The following is a 25,913-nucleotide window of genomic DNA, read 5'->3' as shown; positions in this document are numbered from 1 at the left end:
GCCTTACAGTGTCACCCTGAAAGATAAAACCAAATTTTGTGTGGACGCCGAGGTTCAAGGATCTGCTGCTGCAGCTGCACATGCAAGCTGAATGAAGAGGAAGCATCAGGCCGATGAGATTTAAGCTCATCCTCCCAATTAAGCTGGAAAACAACAGTGATAAGCAACCTCCTGCTTTCCCTTGTTCAGTAATGCACTTTTTGTTGACTGATCTATCGTCATCGCTTGTTTTTTCTATGTTTCAGCAGTCAAAATGGATTTTCGTGGGGTTTTTTTAAGCATAAATTGTAGGTTGATAGCTAATGTATACCAGTAAGCAATTACTACATAAGAGAACTTCTCTTGACAAAAGTGGTTTGATCGATCAGACATGAGGGATGTTGAATTACTACAAAAAGAAAACACCCAACAACTACAGACACGACATGAAACATGTAAACATAAAGCATAAATCAGTGACAGAGGCACTGTCTGTGAAAGGACGAACTATTTCAGAGGGATGGTGTGAAAGAATGTCCAAAGAACAGGGATGGATGATAAATCAGGGGATTAACTTTAAGACTACGGAACCGGATAAGGAACAAGCTGTTACATATTTAACTTTCAAAATAAGAAAAACAGTTAAATTATAAGCAAATTTATACATCAACCCAAACATCATGAGCACTATAAGCAAGGGTTTGAGTTTTGATGGGTTTTCGTATCTTTTGGGAGTGACCGTAGAGCGCCATCTGTAGGGATCCAACTGTAAATCCACACTATTGATGAATAAACAGAGTCATGTATTCATCACACACATATAATGTGAAATACGAGCACACAAATTAATTTTTTTTTTTTTAAATTTAAAAATTCATTATTATTATGTTCATTTTACATAGGTTTGAATGCTGCACTGCACGGCAAAATCTTTAGTTTTAGCTATCAGTTCCTGCCACCATACTGGATGCCCTTAGCTGCCCTTCTTCTTTTACACCTTCTTTTCACTTGTTGCTCATTTTGATTTCTCACTTGCACCCACGCATGCAATCATCCCTCGTAGTATATATGTCCCTTGGTTTTCATTCTCCCCTGACATGTCATTGTTGTTGTTGTCCTTCTTTTGGTTTCTCTGTTGGTCAGTAGGTTTGACAGTTCAGCCTTCCTTCGTTCTGTCGGAGTTTTGTTTGTAGCAAATCATTGCTGCCTCGGCAGCACCTTCGGTCTACTTTTCATAAAGCAGCTATTTACCATCACGGCTTGTCTTCGCCTCCTTCCTCTGGTGGTTGTGTGATTGGGTCCTCTTCCCCACTTTGGTTTTTACCATGAATCGTGACAAAGAGACGTCTGGGATGTGGGGTAGGGATAAAACGGAAAGAAAGGAGGTTGAAGTTTAAACTGCTTCCTCACTTGATTAATATGGTGAGATCACGAGTGAACAGTGGATGAGTTTGGAACCCTCATGACGACACAGCTTACAGCTTACACACCTTACAGGGTGTACAGTCCAGGCAGTCAGAGAGTTCAGATATAGTGGCAAAAGTAAAAAGAGGACAGGTTACTGCTTTATAACCACGGATGTGCATTTCTTGACATCACTGTATATCATCTCCCCCATCTCATCCCAGAGTTCTCATTAAGATAACTTTTATCTACGGGTTTCTGTAAATCTAGAGAGGAAATGCACCTGTATTACCTGTCAACATTGCATGTGACGTCATCAGTCCAGTCGTTGCCAGAATACTAACTCCCCTAAGCATTCATGCAGATTTGAACCACACTTTCAACGTTTCAGTAGTTTGTCAACAAATTTTTGTCTTTTAATTCATAACTTACTTATTTTGCTATTTTGCTATTTTCTTCAATAATTCATACAAAATCATATTTTCCTATGAGGAATTAATAAAGATGCATTCATTTTAATTCAATATATTGAAAAAATATAGGGTGGAATGCTCTCTCCGGGTCTGGAATGACATCCTTCCCAAAGTGGAGGAGTTCAAGTATCTCGGGGTCTTGTTCACGAGTGAGGGACGAATGGAGCGTGAGATTGACGGGCGGATCGGTGCAGCGTCTGCAGTGTTGCGGGCTCTGCACTGACCCGTCGTTGTGAAGAAGGAGCTGAGCCAGAAGGCGAATTTATTCTATTTACTGGTCAATCTACGTTCCCATCCTCACCTATGGTCACGAGTTGTGACCGAAAGAACGAGATCGCGAATACAAAATACGAAATGGGTTTCCTCCGCAGGGTGTCTGGGCTCCACCTTAGAGATAGGGTGAGAAGCTCAGTCATCCGGGAGGGGCTCGGAGTAGAACCGCTGCTCCTCCGCATTGAGAGGAGTCAGATGAGGTGGCTCGGGCATCTGGTTAGGATGCCTCCTGGACGCCTCCCTGGTGAGGTGTTCCGGGTACGTCCCACTGGGAGGAGACCCCGGGGGAGACCCAGGACCTATGTCTCTCGGCTGGCCTGGAAACGCCTCGGGGTCCCCCCGGAATAGCTGGAGGAAGTGGCCGGGGACAGGGACGTCTGGGTTTCTCTGCCCCCGTGACCCGACCCCGGAGAAGCGGTAGATAATGGATGGATGGATGGATATTGAAAAAACACCATAAACTGAGCTAATTGCTCCATAGTTCTGCTTTAAGATTTGTGGATGATATTTCAAATTCTTTGATTTTTTTTTTCGTATATTCAGCCATTTGAATATATATGGAAACTCGCACATTTTAGCTGTTTATTAAAACAGATTTGTTACTATTACGTTATTACACAGTTATGTAATAACAGAGACTTAAAGAGCAGCCTGAGCTTTATTTTGAGGGTTTTCATATCCAAAGTTAGGAAGGTTTTGAAATGACAATACTTTGATATAACCTTTTTTTTAATGTTCTAAACAGTAATAGGACAAAATAACATAACCATATTGATTTTAGTGCTTTATTGAGGATCTGGGCAATAACTGTCTGAAGACTGGGTTTCCTCCTTTGAGGTATTCTACCAGGACTTTGCTGCAGCTGCCTCCAGCTGTTTGCTTGTGAGTCTTTCCAGTGATCAGTTTTGTCTTCAGCAAGTGAAATGTAGCCTTATCAGTTAAAGATCTGCAAATGCAGACTATTCCTCTTCTTCTTTTAAAAAAAAATCTCTTGGGTGGCTTTCACTTTATGTTATGCATGTCCATGCCATCACACTGCAAATGCTCAGCCAAAGAACTTGGAGTGTGAACCATTACAAGCTGTCTCCACACTTGTGTTGAACTGTCTGCATTTGTTTGCATGAAGTCTTTCCTTTGTGGTTGCCTTGGATATTCAGATGCCTTCCACCCAAAGAGTGCGCTTCACCTTTCTTTTCCTAATGCTCCCACTGTCTCTAAATTGCTTAGTAGAAAAACTGCTCATAGCTCTCCATGAAAATGCTTTTTGAGCCTCTGAAAAAGAGGCTCCTACATACCAAAAAGTGGAAACTCTCAAACTTTTCTTTCGGTTTGATTGTATATATCCTCAATCAAAGCTCAGAGTCTCTATTTTAACCCCTATATTTATTTCTATTGTAACTTGAATGCTCAACTTTAGACGTTAACCCTGGTCATCATTACCCCGTCTCCAGTTTCTTCCTCCATCTGCCACAGCTGCGAATAATCTCAGCTTTCTGGCTCTTCAGACTCTCCAGATGTTTTTCCAGGTGGTCCGAGGCATCCACAGTGTCCTCAAAGTCCCGCAGCAGGACCCTGTTCCCCAGGAGTCCACGACGCTCCTTCAGCCTCAGGTTGTCACTCTGCAGGCTGTTCCGTGTCTTTTTGGTTCGGGTCAGGAGGTCCCTCTTCCTGGCCAACGTGGCCTCCACCTCTTCGAGGCGCTCTCGCTTGCCCTTGACCTCCATTTGGCTCCAGTACAGCTTCTCTTTCACACTTGACAGGACCTGACACAGCAGCAAAAACACAATGTTCACACCATTGACACTCATAAAGCGAATAGTATATTTTGTGATGCCGACAAATAAATTTGAAATTTGACTCAAATTGTGTTCCATGCATTCATCGACTCACCTCCAAGCAGCGGCTGATCTTCCTCTGCAGCTTTAGCGATTCCTCGCTTTCCTTTTCGGCCTGTTTTTTCTGCTCCAGCCTCTCAGCCTGCAACTGCTCAAACTCGATCTGTAGCGGGTCTCCGCCGTGCTTTTCCCCATCACGGAGCTCTGCCTCCAGCCTGCGGATCTTGAGCCTGAGCTTGAAGTGCTTGAGGCATGTCTTGATCAGCTCATCCTCCCGAAGTTGCTCTGCTGTCAGGACTGCCTCCACTTTGGCCTCGGCTGCCTCTTTACCCAGGTGACGGCTCAGTGCTGTTACAGCTGCATCCCGCTTCAGCGCCACTAATGCTCGCCATTCACCTTCCACCTAAGGACATGGATAAAACAAATCAATAAATCTACATGATATTTTGAAATCATTTGATGACAAAGACTGCTTTGACCAGGCTTCCAAGTTGTATTTGGCAAAATGTTTTTTTTTTTAAATAATTCTGAGAGCAATATCTTAAGTGTTCAGTATGCATGTCACCTCCACCCAGTTCTTTACATGACTGCATGAGTGGATCCCTTGTACTCATTTTCTCCCAGAGACAGGACCACGAAAGCCCCTCTGAAATAGTTGATCTATTCATGGATACTATTTTTCTTTAGCGCCGTAACACGTGAAATGAGAAATTAAGTCTGAGAACAAGCAATTTCCAGCCTTGTTTCCAAAAATATCGAGATGCTGTGTAAAACATGAATTAAAAACGCTATGTCAGGATTTAAAAAAACCTCGTAAACCAATATCAAATTCACAATAAAGACACATTCAAATGACAAGTGAAAACCCAAGATTAGGTAGCACTGACTGAATGTTTCTGTTTCAGCCAAGGTTCATTTATGCCTGTTTGCCATGCAAAAATCATAGATAAAGCAGGAAACTAAATAAAGGAAACTGAAAGTCTGGACAAAACATAGACTAATTATCCAAGAGGATGTTGTCTAAATAGAAAAAAAAAACATTTCAGCTGAGGATACACATGACATCACTGAACCCACTGCACCGTGAGCACAGGGAGTTGCTGTGTTGACGGATACATTTATATTCCCATTTAATTATGAGAAGGTTCACCATGATTATAATAAGGATATTCAGCAAATGACAACCAAAATCAAACTAAATTTATCATGTTTTGAGGTAATCATCAATCGATGTTTGACTTGCATAGACTGGCGAGTTGGTCAACAATGAGCAGCTCTGTAACTGGTGCCCACTCTCTCTCTGGCTCTTGGGTGGCACTCACACAAAATGTGCACCTGCTGTGTAGTGTGAAGGAGATCTGCTATTTGTGTGACCCCCACAAACCTCAAGTTATAGCCTGCTTTATCAACTACTAATATGTTTTCTTTTTGATCAAAATGACAGATTAATTCAATCAATATTTTTTTTCTTTTTGTGATTTGAGGTTAAAGCCTCAAATATTCCAGACCTACTGTCATCAGCTTACAGTGGGAAATGAAGCTCCTGTCAGCCTTTTAACCGTGGTGTTTTACTTACTTAGTGCCAAGTCAGAGTCATTGTCAGAGATGCCTTTAGTCATTAGCACATGCTCAAAGAAAGTTAATTTATCTTCCCTCAAGTCCTTCTGATCACACACACACCAACCTTGTCCAGCTTGTCCTGGGATTGTGACCTCAGCTCCTCTGCCTGCCGCTGGACTGACTCTGAATCAGCATAGAGCTGCTGCTTCAAATCATTCAGGATATTGATGTACTTCTCATACTCCTGCAGCTGCTCTGTCACAGGCTTTTCCCTCCCAAGCTGGCTGTCATCTCTGGTCCTCTTGCTAAGGTACTCAGCCAACTTCATCTGCAGCTGTCTGCTTTGTTGACTGGTTTCATCTCTCTGCTTGCACAGCTCCTGGAGAAGCTGCATGGACCCTTCATACCAAATGTCCTCTTTGTTTGCAGCCGCAGCAGTGGCCTCCTCTTCTTCCTCGTGTGCAGGAGTAGGGGTTTCCCTTTCTGGTTCATTGTCATCACTGCTGCAAATCTCAAACTCAACACTTTGGTCATGTGACAGTGTTTTTTGATCGACTCTGAGACCGTCCTTTCCACTGCTCTCTTTTGGCTCACATGTGGCTGTTTCTTCAACAGAAGGCACATCTGTGGCTCTCCTAAAGGCAGGATGTTCTTCTTCATGACTGAATGCCACCACTTCAGCTGCGCCATCTTCTATTTCATTACTATTAACATCAATTGGAGAATTGTTCTCCTCTAATGTTTCCTTCTCAGCGTCATTCTCTTTGTCCATATTAAATAAAAATAGTAATAATAATAATAATGGTCTTTTTAAATTCCTTTTGTTCAACTTATCAGGAGCTACAAGGATCGCGCAATTTTGTAGTAAATTGTACAGTTCGTTTAGTTTCCGTTGTCCTGGAAACTGGGCACACGAGCCAATCGGAGGCGCTCTGGCCCATTCTTATGAATATTAACAAGCGGGATGTGTCGGACTAGCGTTGGCGAGGCTCGATGTGCGCAGGCGCGAAGTTCTGCCTCCAACAACAAGAAGCAGGAGCCAGGCAAGATGGCCGACCTGGGAAAGAAGTACTGCGTGAACTGCCTTGCAGATGTTACAAACCTGCGGCTTCGCTGCACCGACTGCCCGGATATCGAGCTATGCCCGGAGTGCTTCTCAGCGGGTGCAGAAATCGGTAATCACCGGAGATGGCACGGCTACCAGCAGGTCGACGGCGGTCGGTTCTCTCTCTGGGGTCCCGAGGCAGAGGGAGGATGGACTAGCAGGGAAGAGCAGTCGTTACTCGATGCTATCGAGCAGTATGGATTTGGAAACTGGGTACATGACTTTATTTAATTACTCGAGTTACCTCTGTGCTGCTTATGACATGCTAACAAGACTTTAGCTCTGGCGCGTGCGGACAGGACACAGGTTGTCAACGAACAGCAATGTTACGAATAACGTTTGCGACTTCAGGAGAGAAAAATGACTTATGTCTTAATGTCTTAATTACTTTAACCCTGTCGTAAAAATTAGACAGCAGAATCCCAGCTAAATGCTGCTCTGTAATTTATTACCTCCAAAACAGGAGATGAGACCCGAGTTTTTAAGCAAGGTTCAGTTTTATATGTAAAAAAAGCACGAGAGGTCAACGAGATAAAACACACACACACACACACACACACAGTGGTAGCAATATACCAAGAAATATTAACAGCACGTGATATTACTCGGATCAGTAGTATAATACAAACGCTGTAGGAAATACTAATACTTCTACAGTTTATTTTGATATAAATCTATCAGACACTCGCCTAATCTTAAATTGGATCCCTGCACTAAATAGATTTTCTTGCACTGTACTGTACAGCAGGTATAGTGCAAAGTCAAATTCAGCGTATCAACATCACGAATCCCTATAGATACAATCAGTCCTATTCCTCACTATTTAAGTAAGGTAAGCTTCGCGGAAAGAAAAGGATGTTGACGGTTTTACCTGGACACCATATAACTCAAGAAAGCCACATTGGCCTTTTTGTTGGGGGAACTTCTCAGTGTGAAGGCGATGCTGCAGGATGGATAACGTTGAGAAAACATCGACCAAGCAAAACCGCCGTGTGAACGAAACGTTAGAATAGACAAAAACTCCACAGATGAAGTATACTTTAAAGTGGTAGTTGGCAGGAATGCACAGATTCTGAAGTGATACTGATGTTTAAGATTACAGTTTGGCCATGTTTTGTTATCCCTTTAATGCCGGAGAAGCAATACAGCATGCATGATAACATTGCTTCTACATATCTACATATATGTATTAAGATAAAATAGTTTTTATAAGCTGTTACACAGTTACCGACTTGATGACTTGGCACTCTTGAAAGAAATAAAAACAAAAATGTAAATGTTTCATTGGGCCAACAAAATGAAGTGTAACTAAAACTTGTCAGAGGAATATAAATGTTTGCTCAAACAGGAATGATGTGAATGTTCTTATTTGGCCCGTGTTGTTCATGAGGCCAGCGGTGTCGGATCAGCGGTCCTAAAATCTGTCACCTTGTTGTTCGACTCACTCGGACCGCTTGTGTAAAAAGAGTACTCTAAAATCTTTTTTTATTCCGATAGAGAACATTTAAAAACAGCCGAGGTTGCCTAAAATGCTTCAAAGAGTAGAAATACCGCAATGAAAATAACAGTCGAATCTGCGAGCCACACAAAATTTGCTCAACCCCTAAGAAAGGCCGAATAGAAAAGACGGGTCCTTAGGGAGGATTTGAACCCCCCCAACAGTAGGAGCAGATGCGTGATTAAGAGGTTTTTTTTGGAACACCTCAGCCTTTCCACTAAAGTCTTTATTTTCTACAAAAACTGAGGAATAAGAGGCGTGAAATTGAAAGCTTTTAAGAAGTTAAACGTTTGAATTTTTCTCTTGCCTTTATCACTAGTGCAAAGAAATGATAAACCCGTCCACATGTCTTTAAAGTCATGATATGACATCATAATATGGGTAAAACCATTCCAGGCCTGATGGGGGAGATCTTCATATAAGTTGCAGCAGGTCCTAATGGGTTCATTCATAAAGGATCATAGGGTCAGCCTGCGTGCAGCCACAGCTCACTTAAATGCGATTGGTCGGTGGTTCGTGACAGCTTCTGCTTTGTTCCCTTTCAGGAGGACATGGCCGCGCATGTCGGAGCATCCCGAACTCCTCAGGAAGTCATGGAACACTATGTCACGATGTACATCCACGGTAACCTGGGCAAAGCCTGCATTCCTGACAATATTCCCAACCGGGTGACTGACCACACCTGTCCGAGCGGCGGCCCCCTGTCGCCCAGCCTCACCACCCCCCTCCCGCCTCTGGACATAAGCCTGGTTGAGCAGCAGCAGCTTGGCTACATGCCACTGCGGGACGACTATGAAATTGAGTATGACCAGGATGCCGAGAAGCTCATCAGTGGGCTCTCTGTCAACTACGATGACGAAGATGTGGAAATTGAGATGAAACGCGCCCACGTGGACATGTATGTGCGCAAGCTCAGAGAACGCCAGCGACGGAAGAACATCGCCCGAGACTATAACCTGGTGCCTGCGTTCCTCGGCAAAGACAAGAAAGACAAGGAGAAGGAGAAACAGGGAGGGTTGGGAGTTGGAGGTGCTTCTGGTGCTGCCGGGGGAGCTGGAGTAGGCGGAGGCGCTGTCGGATCGGGCTCCATGGCGGCAGCGGGATCAGTTCCCATTCCGAGCACGCCAAAAAGAAAGATCACCAAGGAAGAGAAGGAGCAGAGGGTGCGGCTGCGGGCGCTCTGCCAGTTCATGGCGCATCGGGAATTTGAAGAGTTCTTTGAGAACATGCATAAAGAGCGAGTGCTGAGGGCCAAGGTGCGTGAGCTGCAGCGCTACCGCCGCAACGGCATCGCACGTCTGGAAGAGTCTGCCGAATACGAAGCCGCACGCCACAAACGGGAGAAACGCAAGGAGAACAAAAGCGTGGTCAACTCCAAACGCGGCAGCTCAGGGGGCGGCCTTGGCTCCGGGTTGGGAATCGGGGGCGGCGCTGGTGGTGGAGGAGGCGGTGCTGGCGGGCTGGGGGTTGGAGGTGGGATCAAAGAAGAGGGCAAAGATGGCGAGTTTGCAGCGATTGAGAATCTCACGGGCTTTGAGCTACTGTCAGACAGGGAGAAGGTGCTTTGTAACTCTCTCAACCTGAGCCCCACACGCTACCTGACTGTCAAAACCATCATCATCAAAGATCACCTGCAGAAAAGGCAAGGCATCCCGGCCAAGAGCCGGCTGCCCAGCTACCTGGACAAGGTCCTCAAGAAGCGCATTCTCACCTTCCTCACAGAGAGCGGCTGGATATCCAGAGACGCCTCGTAGCAGCCCGGTGCGGCTCGGTAATAATAAGCTGATGGCAGCTCATAAACGCTCCGAAGGGAAGGACAGAACTACTGGCTGTCATCCTTTTTGTTTTGTTTTGTTTTGTTTTAATTTTCAGGGTTGAATTTGTGAATATGTACATTACAAAGGAAGAAAAAAAGAAGATGTCCCACTGGAAAAAAAATTTAAAAAGTATATTTTCATACCAGGTAAAGGAAGAAATCTAAGACTATATTTTTGCATTTGAAAGGGACGACGGTGAGTGACAGCTTTGGGTCGGCAGTGATTCTAAATGACAATAAGAACAACTACAAAAAAAGAACGAGCCGTTTCAGAGTCGTTTTTAGTGTTACTGCGACACGCTCCCTGCAGATATTAATGGAGAAATGTTCCTTTAAATTCAAACAGCTAAAGGGCAAAGGTCATGCTGAAAACAAGGCTTTTCCTACACACACACAAAAAAAATCAACAGTGAGTTTCTCTGTTAACTATCCGGTTTGGTGTATTTTGTTTGGCGTTCATTGGTTTAAAACACGCCTGGGACCTTTTCAGCAAGAGCTGGCTGTTTGAAATGAAGATGGCTGCAAGTTCAGTACTTCAGCTGAGCTTCGGTGTATCAGCATGTTGGACGGCCAGTAAATGGAATGAAAATGTCCAAAAAAATGTGCTAAAAGTTTCCCGACACTATTGTTTCCACCACAAGGCGTTGTTGCCATGTTTCTTATTATCTCACCAACTTGGGTTCGGTAACTGAATTTAAAGCACACCCATTAGAAACCGAACAAAGTCAGATGACGGGTCGCGTGCCGGTGAAAGCCTTTCAGATCCGAGTTGTTACACATCTGTGTCAGTGAGATGACTTTTCCCTGTTCACGCGATACAATACAGTCAAAAAAACCAAGTTCAGCCACAGCGCTGAAAAATGGCTGCCCACTTCATGCAGCTGTGCATCAAACCAGATGTTACCTGCCCCCAGCTGTCAGCAGGAGAGCTGAATTAAAGAGGAAAGGTGTGGAACGTGTGAGCTGATGGTGCTGAATGAAATGTAGTCACTTTAGAGGTTTAAATGCAGGTCTTCGGTGGCATTAACTCTGGTGGTAGCTGGGGCTGCTTAAAAAAAATGTCCCGTTGGATTTTTTTTTTTTTTTTTATTTTTTATCGTAGCATATAAATCATTATCTGCACTGAGAGTTTGGATCGGTTGCGTGTACATTATGGTAAAAAAAAAAAATCCATAAAATACGTATTTAGTAATACTTTACCGATTGTCGACGGAAGTTCACGAAAGCGTTCGTGTTACACTGGGAGAGACATGCGCACACACTGTAGAGTTTGACCCGATCCCGTGTTTAAACACACTGCGACTAGAGCACCAAACGTGTAGTGAACCAGGGCAGAAATGAGGCCCCAACAAGTGCACTTTTCCCTCCTGCTTGGATGTAATTACCGCGCCCAGCTGCCCGTCCGAAACACCTTTAACGGCCCGTCTTCCAGGCGAGTGTATTCAGCACAAATATTCATCGTTTACAGTCACGAAGACCCACTGATCGATGGCACAGAGTTTTAAGGGACTTTAGCAAGTGGTTTGGCACTTTGACTCTGGGTCAGAGTGGGTTTAGATACTCTACACAGAAAGGGTGCGAATAAAAAAAAGTTTTTCTTTGTTTTTTCCATGCGGGTCCATTCCTGTAAATCATTTTTTAACATATTCCAACTGGACTCAGAGTTCTGTCAGCTGTCGGTGATGGAGTGAAAACGTCTCAGCAGCAGAATGAGCTTCGTGTCAATACTGTAAAATAGAGATGATGTGCATTTTATCAATGATTTTTTTATTTTTATTTTTTACCTTCAAGGTCAACAAAAATCCTTTTATCGTGTTGGAATGTTCTAATGAAGGTGGCGATGCTTTCCACCCACAGACTGATTGCATTGTTCTGCACGTTCAGCCAAACGTTCCAGGTTGCTCAAAGAATAAAAACCTGGAAACTAGATGTAGAAGAAGCGAATGGAACAGATATTTTTTAAGAAGAGGGGTGGGTTTGCTTACGTGTGTCACCGTATGTTAAGAATTTTGTAAGATAAATTTTTTTTTGGGGGGGGTGGTATAATTAGTGGCTTGTGAAATGTACAGTATTTTGTGTCATGGAAATTTTTATAGCTTTTGTATTAAAAAAAGAAAGAAAGAAATGTTTTTGGATCACAAAGCAGCGTTTTCTGAGGCTTTAGTTCCAGCTTTAATTCTCTGCTTTTCGTTGCGCAAAAGGCGCGTGTGGAGCTGCGTTAAAGGTGCACGACAGTCCCGTTTCCTCTCCGGTGGGTTTAAGCCACGGATGTCCACAGCCGGTCCTCGAGGGCCGATGTATCAATGCATCCTTAGCAGGCTTGTGCAGAACTTCAATCTTTTGAAGAGATCCAGCTAATCAGAAGCAGAGAAACATCTAAAACCCGCAGGACAGCGGCCCCAGAGGAGCTGAGCTGGACGCAGAGAGCAGCCCCCGTTTCGCAGCCTGGTGGTTCCGATGTTCTCTTTCACTGCCTTTGGGAAACACTTTCAGAATTTCAGAGAATGAAAATTGTAAAATTGTTTCATTTGGAAACCGAGAGCCTGTGAATCTTTACGCAAGTGAAAGGAAGTAAAAACAGTTACACTTTGAAACTTTGAAAATGTCCCATCGTCAGTTTAATCGAGTTCTGCTTTTTCACATTAAAATCACATGAACAGCAAATCCGCATTATAAACTGAAATAAAACCACTGATGATTGGATAAAAGAATGAACACAGCAAGACCAAACCAAACGGTTTTAAAAAGCTTTTAAATGGAATAAATTGTCATTAATAACTCAGTTACTCCACTAAACTGAATTCACCTCCAGAAGCAAATGATCAGCGGCAATAATCCTGTCAAATAAAGCAGGTTCTTTCACTTTTTATACATTAAAGTTTTAATCTGGCTTCCGTTTAGGATTCTATTGTGGCAGACCAACACTATTGCTGGTGTTCTAAATGGCTTTAAACACCCAGAACAAGATAATCGTACTCGATGTGGAATTTTCCTCCCAAAAATGTTTTAAACAAAGAAAAAAAAAAGCCTGGGGTGAAGAGTGTCCCGTGTAGGAGTCAAGACACTTAATCCAACGAGGATTTCAACATGAATCGCTTTATTGTGATGCTGGAATATTTGGACGGGGGTCCACACATAATTGTCACACTGGTTCACAGATGCCGCCGCTACATCGTCGCTTGTTATTACGGAGCCAAACCGTGAGATGTTAGACTGGCTGAGGTTGCTTTCGCTGACCCGGTCATGTCCACATGAACAAGATAAATGTGTTCAAGCCAAACTTCCACTTGGGAAGCGAACCTCAGAGCAAAGTAACATCTCAGCCTTTCCGTCACATCTCCAGAGAAGAATGAAGTTCATTTAAGTTCACTTGAAGATTATTAATATTATTATTGTGACTCTAAACAAGTCTGGAATGATACTACTTTGTAGCTTTGTGAACAGATTTTTGTGCGTACACCCACTCGTCTTTTGTCTAACCTGCTTTTTCTTCTCCTGGAGGATAATGACCTTTATCTTCTCTGCGAACAGACAGAGCCTCGGCCGGTGATCTGGTGACTTTTTATTTAAATATCTTTAAAGAACTCAACTCACATGACTTATGACAAAAAATGTCCTGCGCCAGACAAAGTATATCTCTTAGAAACCTTTTGATATAGTCAACATATAGTTCAGTTGGGTTGCCGTGTCTCTGAGGCACCTGGGGATGGTGGAGGTGCCGGGACGGGCTTGTGGGAACAGGGTGGCGGACCTTGAGCGGCCTCCTGAGCATCTATCCGGGGTTATCCATCAACAACGCTGATCCCACCGTTACGTAGGCGCCACTTCAGCGCTAGGGGGCTTTGACGACACCAACCAACGCCGGCCTGAGGGTGCGACCGTGAATCTTGTAGCCCACTTTGGTTACTATGGCGACAGTGCCAGGCTCTTTGCCCTCTACGGGGGCGTGGAAGAGGGCCTCGTGCTCGTACGGATCAAACTTCTGGCCTTCTGGGTTAAGCCTGAGCAGGCCGTGCTTGGTGAACACCTTCTGGAACTGGACCTCGGTCATCACCAGGCCGTCGTACAGGTTCTTCAGGTGAGGATTCTGGCTCGTCACCTCCTCCTTGGGCACGCTCTCTGTGGCCTTCTCCAAGATGTCAGCCACCTCCAACAGGTCCTTACAGAAGCCTTGGATCCCTGGAGAGAGAAAGAGGTTTGACGGTGTGAGTTTTGAGCAGAAATGTTCTGCATCAAGATCCGCGCTGTCGCATGACGACATTTACAAATAATACTTATCTGTAGCTACGTATTAACCATTTAGAAAAAAAAATACAATACAGCTGCATTACATGTCTAACCAACGATAAATGTCATGGTTACATTTTTACTTTTAAGAAAAATAAAGTACATAAAAAAATCTAAATAGTGATTACAAGTTTGAAGTACACCAATCTAACAGCTCAACTACTCAATAGAGACACCAGGAAAAGGCTTAAGTTGCCCTTTTGTGACACCAAGTGGTGGGAGTGTGCAACTGCAGATTATTTGATCTCATTCTGATAGACTTTTAAAAAAAAAAAAAGGTTTTTAAAGGTGCTGCAAACTGTGAGCGTGTGAAGAAGCAGAAAGTTAAAATACAAAGATGTTTTTACCGTATAATTTAGCATCCTCTACCATCCTCTGACTCCTCATCCTCAGGTTCTCTGTGTCTGCTAAGGCCCTCTTATACTTCTCCTGTTAAAAAAGCACAAGGACAGTTTAAAATAGTCATGTGCATCGTCTAATGAAGCGCGGCAGAACAAACTGTAACCAGTCATGAGCATCAATTTCTTTTAGAAATATCATTATGAAAATATCCCCTTGAAAGAGAAAACAACAGCAGTGAATCGAACAATCACACCTCAGTTATCACTGCATTTACTTTGGTGGTGAAGTTAACTACAGCGACACAGTTTTTTAAAACAGTGATTCTATTTGTTTTTAGTGAACTGATGCAGTCTGTAACATACATCTGATCTGCTAAGACCCAGAGAGACATCTTTAAATTGCTCCCTTTGTCTGATTTACAGTAAACAGGAAAGAAAGAAAAAAAAAACATAATCAGCACATCCTGGCATTAGAGAAGCAGGAATCCAAATGTTTGGATTTGGTAGTTTAGGACTTATTTTTAGCAAACCGAAAGCTTGTTCATTTACTCATTAGTAGAATGTTGGATTAGAAGCAGTACATGTCATTTAAAAAAGGTTGAGGTGAAAGAATGATCCCGTTTCTTCAAAGGGAAAGTGCAGCTGGAGGATCACACTGACTTGAGGCCAGTTCTGACTTACTGTCATTTCTTTGAGCTGCTCCTCCAGCCGGGTCTTCTCCTCCATCAGGGTCTTCTCCCCTGCAGTCTGCTCTGGCTTGTCAGCCTCCTCCTCTGGTCCTTGGCCATTCTTCTGCTGGGTGGCCGTGCACAGCATGCGCGGAGACACTCTGGACGGTAAGGAAAAAGGTTAAAATTAAGTGCTTCTAGCGGTGGTTTGGAGCCAGGACCTAAGTTTGAACCAGTTCTTTCTGTTTCAACCACCAAAGAAAAAAAAAAGAAGAAAAAAGCGAGACCAGTGAGGCGTTTATTCCAGGAGAGAACTGTGAAAAACTGTGCTGCTACATGTACGGATAATTAAAAACATTATCTGATAACTCTGGCATTTTATTTGCGGCCCATATATCTAAAAATGTGTCATAGTTGAAATTTGCTCTTACTTATCATTTTGCTACAACTAAAGCAAACACCAGTGGATCATACAAGCGACGCTTCTTACTGTTAGCTGCTAAAAGCTGAAATAAACAGCAGAGGATTGGGCCGACAGATTCTACGGAGCCGAGATGCGACGGAGGATCTATGGCACATGTTCTTAAATGTGTTATAAACCAGCCCATCAGCTGTCCATGGTTCAACAGCAGATGGGGGAAATGTCAGTATCTGACAACAAAAATTGCCAGTCAAGCAGTTTTCTATTAGTTTGGAGTGTGGTCTGAGCTCTCAGGCTGCTTACTGCAGACTAAAATAATACACTCCTGGGGTTATTGAGTATCATAGATCTCAAAGGAGGCCGTTCCAAAGAAAGAGATGGGTGGAGCTGAGTTACTAATTAATGGATGAAAATGTGTTATTCTAACCAAAGAATATCAAAGAGTTCATCAGGACCTCTGGAAATTGTGTCAGCTGGTGGAAAAAGGGCATAATGTCTCCTTTAATGAGTAGAAATTCTTTTGTGTCACCGCTCATGAATCCCTGTTAGCATTTGGAAACACCAGTTAGCGTTGCAGAGAGATTATACAAACACCAACTGCTGTTTAAAACAGTGTTAATGAACTATACCTGTGATATTGAGACGTTTAAAGCGACATACTAGCTCTGTTGCGGCTCTCTGGCTGTGGAAACATCAAACCATTTCTTAGCTAGAACCAACTTAGCACTGGCTCTAGCAGCAGTCCTGAACCAGAGCATGTGCAACGGCTAGAAGCTGGCTGTGGAAATCACACGTTGACCACAATATAATATCATATCGATTCAATGGATGACTTGATACTTGCCAATATCACCAATTCTGCCTCGATACAATTTTGATTCAAGTCAATTCCGGAGCCAGTGATTGACAGTAGCACGTTTTGTACTTTAAGCTTCAACGAGTTCCACATAAAGTATATGAAAGTTAAATGAGCAATACATTTCTATTTGTACAAACAATTTTTTTTTTGGATGAGCCAGAGGAATTTCGCAATAAAATAATATTTCAAAATAAAGGCACATCACACAAATCATCAAAGTTTTGATGTCTGATCGATGTTTTCCTTTTGGATTGATGATGTTGGTTTGCTGATTGCCGATCCGATGCATCTCTACACCCTCATTAGAAGTCCTGTTTTGTGTCCCTGCCTGGAGCTTTTAATGCAGGTTATCACCTTCTTTCTGCTTACTTTTCTGTCCTCTCCTCAGTTTTAAATTAAAACCAGGAGAACAAAAACAACAACAACAAAAAAATGAATGAACAAACAAATAAAAGTGACTCACTATTCAGATTTAACAGTGACGAAATGAAGACAGATGAAGACAATACTTCTTTTTGTATGATGTATAGTCAACTTAACCATTACTATTACTACTATTTACACTAACACTATTACAGTACAGTGTCATACAAATTTCCGCAGTTCACCGATAAAGTAAACAGTCCAAGCTGGAGAAGTGTCCATCTCACTGTTTCAACTTATGTCATCATCTCTCTTTAAGTAACAGAACAAGGTGAGGATATGACGCGCACCTCCATCCAAGATCCTTGTTTTAATTCATATGAAGCTACAGTTAAACAAACGCAAAAACTGTCACACTAACACAACTCAAAAGCTAACTCCAACCTTATTATTCTATTTGAACATGTAATTACACAGTTCGAACGTTAGCTTAGCATCAAACGTATCCATCCCTTCACAGTTACAGTATGTTATGTCATCACTCGCCCGCTTTAGCAATGACATGCCAACAATGTCACACCATACATACATACACGATTAAGCTTACCTGTGAGCTAGAACATGTCCAACAAAAAAAAAAACAAAAAAACAAAAAAAACCCCAACAAATACCTGGCGCCACGGTCTGTAAAGGTCAATAGTGAAGCCTATGGTAGGTTTCAAAAGCTAACGCTGCTAGCTGGTTCCAGTCGTGAGCTGACAAGAGCTGAAGCACTGGTTACAGCAAGCCAAGAGTTTCCGTAAAAGCACATTTCAAAACATGATGTCAACAATAAGTGACGTTTACCTTATCAAGGCAGGTGAAGCTACAAGTGAGTAGCTCTGTCTCACGGCTCGTACACACCAACTCGCCATTTTCCAGATGTACAAGTAAACTCTTCCTTGCAGCACACGCTGACTGGTCGAACAATTCTGATGTTTGGAACGTAGTGTTTGAGCCAATCAAAATTGAGTATGAACAAATACTCCCTCAGACGGCCAATCGGATTAATCAAAGCGCTTGACGACAACACCAAGTTTGGTTGATTTTCAGTCAAAGGTGAACACTACACATGTGACCAAGGACAGTTATTTTTTCGACACTTACTAAACAGAAGGTTATTCATCCCGTGGTTATTGAACTCAAAACGTTTTTGGTGTTATGTATTTAGGTTTAATGTTAAAAGTAAATAAGGATTAATTTAAACTTTTACTTTTGTAATATGGGATTCCCTTGTTAGGGAGAATTAAAGCTGTTACATGATTTTACATTAACTTTCATCAAGTTCTTCAGTCTGCTCCAGACTCGATAAGATTCAGCTAATAATCAGCTGATAGCCAACTACCTTTCCCAAATTACTTCTAATTTAGTCTGTTATGTATTAGTGGGTCAGTAATGTGCAGTGGATCTACAGTTAACAGCAAAGACAAGTGAGCTGGAGGCCAAAAAAGAACTTAAACTCTTGGTAATTCTCAGCTGAGTGGCAAGCTGTTTTAATATTTCATCAAACCAAACTCCAGTCTGTAATGACCTTTTAGATATACTTAACCGTATTCCTTCAAGTTAACGCTATAGTCCTACCAGAAATGCAATGAAAGCAATACTTGGTATAATTCTTATTAATATGAATGATATGATATATTACACAAATGTTTAAATACTAAAACTAGTAAGAAGTAGCTTTTTTTTTTCATTCAAAGAGAGTGAGTCACCTTTAAAACCTTGGTGGTCCCTTTAAGGCAGTGGCGGTCCCACCCACTCTCAAAGATAAAAGCAATCTGCACACTGAGGAGATAGGCAGGCATATGTAAGAACACCAGAAGTCACTTAATATACTATTCTTCCATTTACAAACAAAAATAGTGTCCCCTCAGGAAAGATGACATTATAAGTCTCTCAAAAGTCCTGTAAAAAAAGAACCTTTAAGGTTAGAATACAAAGTAAACTAAACAACACAATAAGATGAAAGTAAGCAGGCAGTGATGTGCAAGGTCCAAGCATGAAGAAGTACAGCGCAACAGGAAATTCAAATAAAAGAAGGCATAGCAGCAACTTTCCTCACTGATCAGAAAGTGAGCAGCATGTGAGCATTTGTGCAGGGATCCTCCTGTAGTCTCTTTTTCAAAAAGAACATTTTTGCAGGGACACATGATTTTGAATACCCATAAAGCCCTCTTGGCTGGTGTTGAAGAAAATATTTTTGTCAGCCTGTGGGTCTGGGTATTTTTTAGATATGTTCTCCTAACAGCTTTAGAAAGAAATGCCACAAAACTAACGCTTAACAAAAAAAGGCTATAATCTGACTCCATCTGAGAGCTATTTAAAGGGAAATGTGCAGATCTGGATCTATTCTGCTAGTTGTGACAATCAAATAGGTGCACCTCCTCTTTCCCACCTACAGCCTGTTAATTTAAAGATATGCTGTCTCTTTGTCTCCTTCCAGTCAATTAATCAGCTGGAGCTTAGATGAAACAACCCAAGAACATGTCTTTCTTCCTCACACATACTCACCATCATCATCTGTCAGTGCACATATAACAAGGCGGAGCTAATTGACAGGGATGCCATTTTTCTCTGCTTCGTCCACAGCTCCATAATTCCACCTGAGCGCTTGTCTCACTCGCTGTCTCAATGGTGAAAAATGAAAGAGGCAAATTGCTCCTTTGATTCTGCACTATGCAGAGTAGACTTCTCATAAGAATGTTTTTTTTTCTTCATATAATGAGGTGAAGCACAGTTGCACTTTGATGTCTGTCATTAATGAGCCTCTTAAAAGACTTCTTAAAAGTCGAATAGTATTAGTATGGGGGACATGAGAGCTCCACTGGATAGATGTTTTAACTTTTTGATTAGTTTCTAACAGCAAGTTAAAGCCTTTTCAATGAAATGGTGTCACCGAGAGAAGTATGTTCAACTTTAGTTGTTGCTTTGAGTTATTTTAAGAAGCCCTTCATGAGGTCAGTCAAGGAAGCTGTATAACATTTATTTTTGTCTTTTTACAACCAATTCTTCTATATGTTTCATGGTTCTGAGTTGGTGTCTGGTTGCTCTCCTGTGTTTCCTAGTTCTCTCCGGTTGGCCACAAAGTGCTTCGTTTCCTACCGGCCTCCTTCGTATGAACCATCTCCAGCTAAGCTTCTCCTGCAGATTACCTACCTTAAACTTCTGACTGTCTGCCCACCTTTCTGCGACTTTACAAACACCAAGGACAACCAACAGCTCTCTCCCACATCTCTGACACCTAAGACCAGTACAGACAGATACACAATGCACTCAAATAATTCTGGACAAACTTTTGGATAGTAACTCCACACCATTCCTGGAATTAATACACTTCTTCTTTTCTTCAGTGGCTCTACCCTCGAGATTGGACAATTCCCTGGATTCCCATGCTCTCCTACACAAAAACTCCAGCCCACAGTTCTTGTGGCTCTCCCAGTCTGGTTGAGGCCTGAGAGTTTGCTCGGCCTTGCTTTTACAATGTTCTCCACCTAGCTTGCAGTAGCGTCACGTTTCACTGGTTCCTCAGTGCGTGCAAAAAGCCTCATACAGGCTATCTGACCTCACCTATCTGTGACTGTAGGTGGTGCTCTGCAAACACAAAGCAGAGGTCCTCAGCTTAAGGACAAATGTCGGATTTTGCTCACATCAAAACATGAAATGGTCACATACGGAAAACTTTGTAATTGTGTACAAACACCTCACACCAAATGTCAAGGATGGTGGTTCATGGGCTGTTGTTTTGAGCTGGTTCTGCAGCCACAGGACCTGGGCACCTTGCAGTCATTGAGTCCACCATGAACTCCTCTGGATACCAAAGTACTCTAGTGTCAAATGTGAGGCCATCTGTCTAACAGCTTAAGCTTGGCTGAAACTGGGCCATCAACAGAACAATGATGCCAAACACAGCAGCAAATCTACAACAGAATGTCTGAAAAAAGACACAACATGACTCAACTGAAAAGACACAACATGCCGATAGCTTCGAAGATGCAAAACATTTTTTATTCTAAAAACAAACTAAAAAACCCTGTAAAACATGCTTAAAGGCTCCCACCTCAAAGTCAATATTTTTAAGATCACCCTTTTGCCACAAGTTTGTTTGGGCATAACTCTTTTCTTTTCTTTTTTATTAGTTTTGTACATCTTACCATTTGGATTTCTGCCCATTCCTTTAGGCAACAGTGCTCCAGCGCCTTCGTGGTGGATGAGTTCTGCTGCTGTACAGCAATCTATAAGTGATAAAACAGATTCTCAATTGAATTGTGGTCTTGGTGTGTATCATCATTCCAAGATTTATTGTATCTTTTTTTCACCCAGAGAGGCACTCAAGTGTTGCTTTGGTAGTATTTTTCGGGCTGTTGCAATGCTGAAATATGAACTTTAATCCCGGTATCAGTTTTCTGGAAGATCAAACAGGTTTTCTTTTAAGAATTTCTTATCATGTATTAATTCCTCTTGCTGTGAAAAAGAGGCATCTCTCTATTATCCCATAAGAACATGTAAAACTCAAAAGGATGTCCATCCACTCCCAGATATTTCTGGTCAGCATATGCACATGTAATGAGCTCAATAAATGCATCTTTTTCTTGATGGCATCATTCACAAATACAGCACGGTAGCACCGACACAAACAGCTGTGCAACTGCAGCTGATCAACAGAGTTCTGCTTATCATGCTCTCATTTGTGTAGGGTAACACGGTGACATCCTCTGGTGGAGGCTGCACCATTAAACCTTGTGCTTGTGCCTCCATGTGGGCTGAGGGTGCAGCTGCAGCCGGCGGCGGGACATTACCCGAGTATCTCCAGATCAAGTTAAATCCATTCTAGATTAATTCAACAGATGAGGTTGCTTAGGTTTTGCAAAGCATGTGATGGACTTATAAGATGTGTCTGTTAAGGTTTTCTCTGCTGAGGGTGAAGAATTTGCACAAAGAAAGTGTTTTGTTTTTTTAAATCTAATTTTTACTGACATCAACACAAAAGCCGGTAGTAGAAAAGCAAATATAGATCATTTTTATTATAGTCTATTTATATATATAATATTTATTTATTACTTAATATTTTTTTCTTTTATAAATAGTCTTCAAAGAGAATTGCTTTTAGTTTGCAGCCCCTACATTTGACATTGTTTCTCATCTAAAGTGAGATGGAGCGAAGAATTAGAAGTGAAAGAGTGGTAAATAAAAAGCATGAACAGAGACAGATGATAGAGTGATAAATAAAGAAAGAGATGATGGAGCGATAAATAAAAAGAATGTTGGAAGTGGTAGTAATTATTTAACAAAACATGATGGCAAAATGTTTATGCTAAAAAATTACGGCACAACGGACATTTGAAGGAGCGATCAACAGAAAAGAGGATTTAACAAATTATGAGATGATAAAGTGACGAACAAGCAAAAAGAATGTTGAAAGGCAGACGACAGAGTGACAGATAAAAACTAGTAGAATGATGAAAGAGAAGAGTGAAATAACAGAAATTAAAGAATGTCAGACAAAGAAAATCAAAAAGGAGAAAACAGCAGTCATGATGCATGACAGAATGATAAAAAGACCAAGAACTGAGTGTAATATAAGCAAAAAGAATGATGCAATATGAGACCAGGTCCTGCAGGATGTATTTAAAGCATTTACAGCATCCCCTACAGTTTGAGCTCGAAACCAACTCAATTTAAGAACACTGGACTAAAGGTCAGTCAGTTCCCTCTCATGCCTACAACCTGCATAAGGAATTATGTCCACATCCTCATCATCTGAGGAGATATCTAAAAGGAGAAGTTCCCCTGACGTTTATCGTTGACCCTGATCAGCTCAGAGACTCCAGCTGCAGGGCTCGATGATGCAGGTGGAAAAAGTAATGGACCTTTAATTCTTCTCTAAAACATTTTAAAGAGTACATTGATTTAGTAAAACATAAAATGTAAACAGCAGTTAGTCAGAAGTGTGTGTGTGCTGTGCAGACTGGTTGTTGTAAAATGGCCCAGTTGCCATCTTGTTTCCAAAAGTCTTGACACAAAATTTCCTGTGGAAGTCGATGCTCCTGAACCAAAATACCAGAATTCCAAATGCCTTCACTGCTGTTAACACACTCCCGACAGTTAATGGGAATTCTAATCATCTTAAACCGTTCGGTAATTTTGTTTTACAAACTATCGATCAGATAATCCTGCCGTGTGGCGCTCTTTGAATTCAACAGTTTACTCACATTTTTTCTTTGGGTAAAACTTTGTCAAATTGGAAAAAATACATTTGGTGAACAATGAACATGATTTGATTATACTCATCATCCAGCTGCGGTCGCCTTCCAACCAGCAGGAGCTCCTCTGCAACTGCTGCATCTTATCTCCAGCAGGGGTGGGTTTTAACCTTCCTCCTTCAGTCATCCACAGACTTCTTCAGCTAAATCAGATCTTCAGATGTTGCTCAGCTCTTGCACATGTGAGAAAGGGGAGAGCAGTGCCATCAGAGCATTTTGATATATTTTGTCCCTGTTACTGTGTTCAGCACCATTCATCATTACTTCAGTTCTGACCTACCGACCAGGCCCTGCTGATGGAAAACATTGCCACAGCATGATGCTGTCATCGCCATGCTTCACAGACGGGGTTTGCTTGAAGCAGCTTTTTTTCATCTCATGCGATTACTGAATATTCTTCCACGTGTTTGGGAAGTCTTCGAAGATTCCTCTGGGCAAACTCCAAACCTGCTTTTGTGCTATTTCCTTTTTTCTTCTTCTTTTCCCATTAAATCCAGCTTTGGGGAATCTTCAGCTTAAAGTGGTTCTCTCTGTTGTGGAGCGCTGCTGCTCCTCAACAGTTGCCGTTGGCATCGTCATTGCCTCTCTGATGAAAGCCTAACTTGCTGTGTCTGTGAGTTTTTGCGATATGCCTTTTCTCAATAAGCTGGTTGTGGCGTCACTGCTTTTTATTTACACAACCTGCTTCTGTACTTGATAAGGAATCTTTTTTTAAATCTTAAAAAATACTGAAACATATTTATTTGAATTCTAGGATATAAATGCTACAACATCAGGAACATGCAGAGGTGTTTAAATACTTTTTCAGCACTCTGTAGCTGTGCTAAAGTGTTTTGTCATACTACATCAGGAACAGATGGAAATTACTCAAAAATGTCATTTTACAGCACAACTTTGCAGGTTTTTGAGTTGTCAAAGGGTATTTAGCTTGTTTGGACAATTTCAAACAAGTTATTTAGGGGGATCATGTTTTAAAACCAAAATCCCTTTCACATGTGAAGTATTGCCAGGTCTGATGCCCCTTTTCCATTGAACCTATCCTCTTTTCCACCTTGTTTTTCCTCTGGGGTTTGGCTGGGGACACACGATGAGAGTGTTTGCTGGGTGCTTATCTGGGTTGAGGATTTAGTCCTTATGAATAATACAATTGTAAGCCTTCAGCCTTGGGGATGGCACGGCAGATAGAGCTGTCTGTTTGTTTACCAGAGATTCTGAAGCTATTTGCCTCTAAAGGCAATGTGGTATAAAAGCAGGACCAAAAAAGCAGGGGACGTTGGGGCGGGCTGATGTAAGTCGGTTTCAAGTGAGGGGCTCAGACGCCGGCAAAGCGCAATCACACAAGGGCACAGAGGAAAATAAACATCGCTTCAAAGCTCCCTTGTAATGGAGGAAAGGTCAAGAGCGGGTGGGTGGATATAGATTGTAGTGGAAGTTAGTTTTAAATTAAAGTGATTTACTTTTATTTGCCGAAACTCAAAGACAACATATTCACAGATTTTTAATAATTCATGTTTGGGGACCTTCTCCAAGCCCTTTAGCATCTCCTTCAAACAACACTAACAAGACTCTCGCAGTATTACCGTGGGAATGTTTGTTTACACAGATCAGATACAAAGGGTGAGAGTTGCTTGCTTGAGTAGGACGATTGCCACAGTTTCTGAGGGGCACAGTGTGCAGACCACCAGCAGGGGGCATTCAGGCAAAGCTTTTAATGAATAGCCTGGTGGTGTGTTGGCTGACGTGAGGCTTGGCAGAGGGAATAAATGCAACACACAAAAAAACCTGGAGGGAGTGTCAGTGACACCCAAAGAGCAGCGCACATCTCAAAGGAAGACTTTATTCATAGTTTCTTTCTTTCTCTGACAGGCAGCAGCTGCACATGTAGTCCTGCTGAGAGCTACATTCACTCACAAAGGAAACATGGCCAAAATAGATTCGACAAATGCTACCGTCGGTACGACCCATAATAATCTGCAGGGAGAGGATTCTTATTGTGTGTCTGTTTTGTGCAACATATATACAGTGCAATGCAAAGAAATAGTCTTTAGAAGAACACTTCCAGCTGGTACTGTACAGTACTTTGCATAAATCTTGAGCCCCCCCCTTATTTTTTTTTACATATTACCAGGAAAACATGAAATAGATAGTGATTTTTTTTCAATCATGTGCATTAATAATAGAAATACTGTATATAAAAGTTCATACCATTCTAACTAGCTTGAAAGATAATACTTGGTCTGAGCACCTTTATTCTTCAACACAGCCTGGACCCTCTGAGACAAGATTTCTTGTCATTTCTTTAAGTAGTCTCCATAAATAGTTCTCCAGGCTTCTTGAAGGACATCCCAAAGCTCTTCTTTGGATGTCGGCTGCCTTTTGTTCCGTTCTCTGTCAGATGATCCCACACTGCTTCAATAATGTTGAGGTCCGGGCTCTGGGGAGGATCCATCCCTCCATAAGACCTGTTGCCACTGATTTTCAGTCCATTTCTTGTGTCATTTGGCATAGCTCAGCCTTTTCTCCCTGTTTCCCTTCCTTATATATGGCTTCTTGACAGCCACCCTTCCATGGAGACCATTTCTGATGAGACATCAGTGAACAGTAGATGGATCAACTGAAGATCCAGATGCATCTCTCAGGTCCTGTGTTCTTGCTGGATATTTTCCCTCTTCCTTAAGTATCTTTTCAGATACTGTTCATCTGCTGTAGATAGTTTTTTAGGCCTGGCACTT

The 25,913-nt window shown here is 42.1% G+C and overlaps 3 protein-coding genes across 3 annotated transcripts; 1 reads left to right on the top strand and 2 right to left on the bottom strand.

The window, feature by feature from the left end:
* Window positions 1–2,885: 2,885 nt before the first annotated feature.
* cfap184 (cilia and flagella associated protein 184) lies at window positions 2,886–6,469 on the bottom strand. The gene is made up of 3 exons (XM_072376563.1): window positions 5,649–6,469; window positions 4,020–4,367; window positions 2,886–3,892 (listed from the first exon to the last, which is right to left on the bottom strand). Exons 1-3 carry the CDS (start codon window positions 6,294–6,296, stop codon window positions 3,566–3,568), a joined length of 1,323 nt encoding a protein of 440 aa, XP_072232664.1. The 5' UTR covers window positions 6,297–6,469; the 3' UTR covers window positions 2,886–3,565.
* Window positions 6,470–6,540: 71 nt separating this feature from the next.
* Window positions 6,541–12,309, top strand: tada2b (transcriptional adaptor 2B). The gene is made up of 2 exons (XM_072376562.1): window positions 6,541–6,842; window positions 8,673–12,309. Exons 1-2 carry the CDS (start codon window positions 6,573–6,575, stop codon window positions 9,879–9,881), a joined length of 1,479 nt encoding a protein of 492 aa, XP_072232663.1. The 5' UTR covers window positions 6,541–6,572; the 3' UTR covers window positions 9,882–12,309.
* A 254-nt stretch (window positions 12,310–12,563) lies between these two features.
* Window positions 12,564–17,865, bottom strand: grpel1 (GrpE-like 1, mitochondrial). Its single transcript, XM_072376587.1, has 4 exons — window positions 17,729–17,865; window positions 15,253–15,400; window positions 14,578–14,659; window positions 12,564–14,122 (listed from the first exon to the last, which is right to left on the bottom strand). The coding sequence occupies exons 1-4, from the start codon at window positions 17,794–17,796 to the stop codon at window positions 13,776–13,778; spliced, it is 645 nt and encodes a 214-aa protein (XP_072232688.1). The 5' UTR covers window positions 17,797–17,865; the 3' UTR covers window positions 12,564–13,775.
* Between the last annotated feature and the right edge of the window lie 8,048 nt (window positions 17,866–25,913).

The sequence above is a fragment of the Leuresthes tenuis genome, unplaced genomic scaffold (genome assembly GCF_036924035.1).
Source record: "Leuresthes tenuis unplaced genomic scaffold, fLeuTen1.0.hap1 SCAF_22, whole genome shotgun sequence".
NCBI classification, from domain to species: Eukaryota; Metazoa; Chordata; class Actinopteri; order Atheriniformes; family Atherinopsidae; genus Leuresthes; species Leuresthes tenuis.
This window is presented reverse-complemented; position numbering and strand designations above follow the sequence as displayed.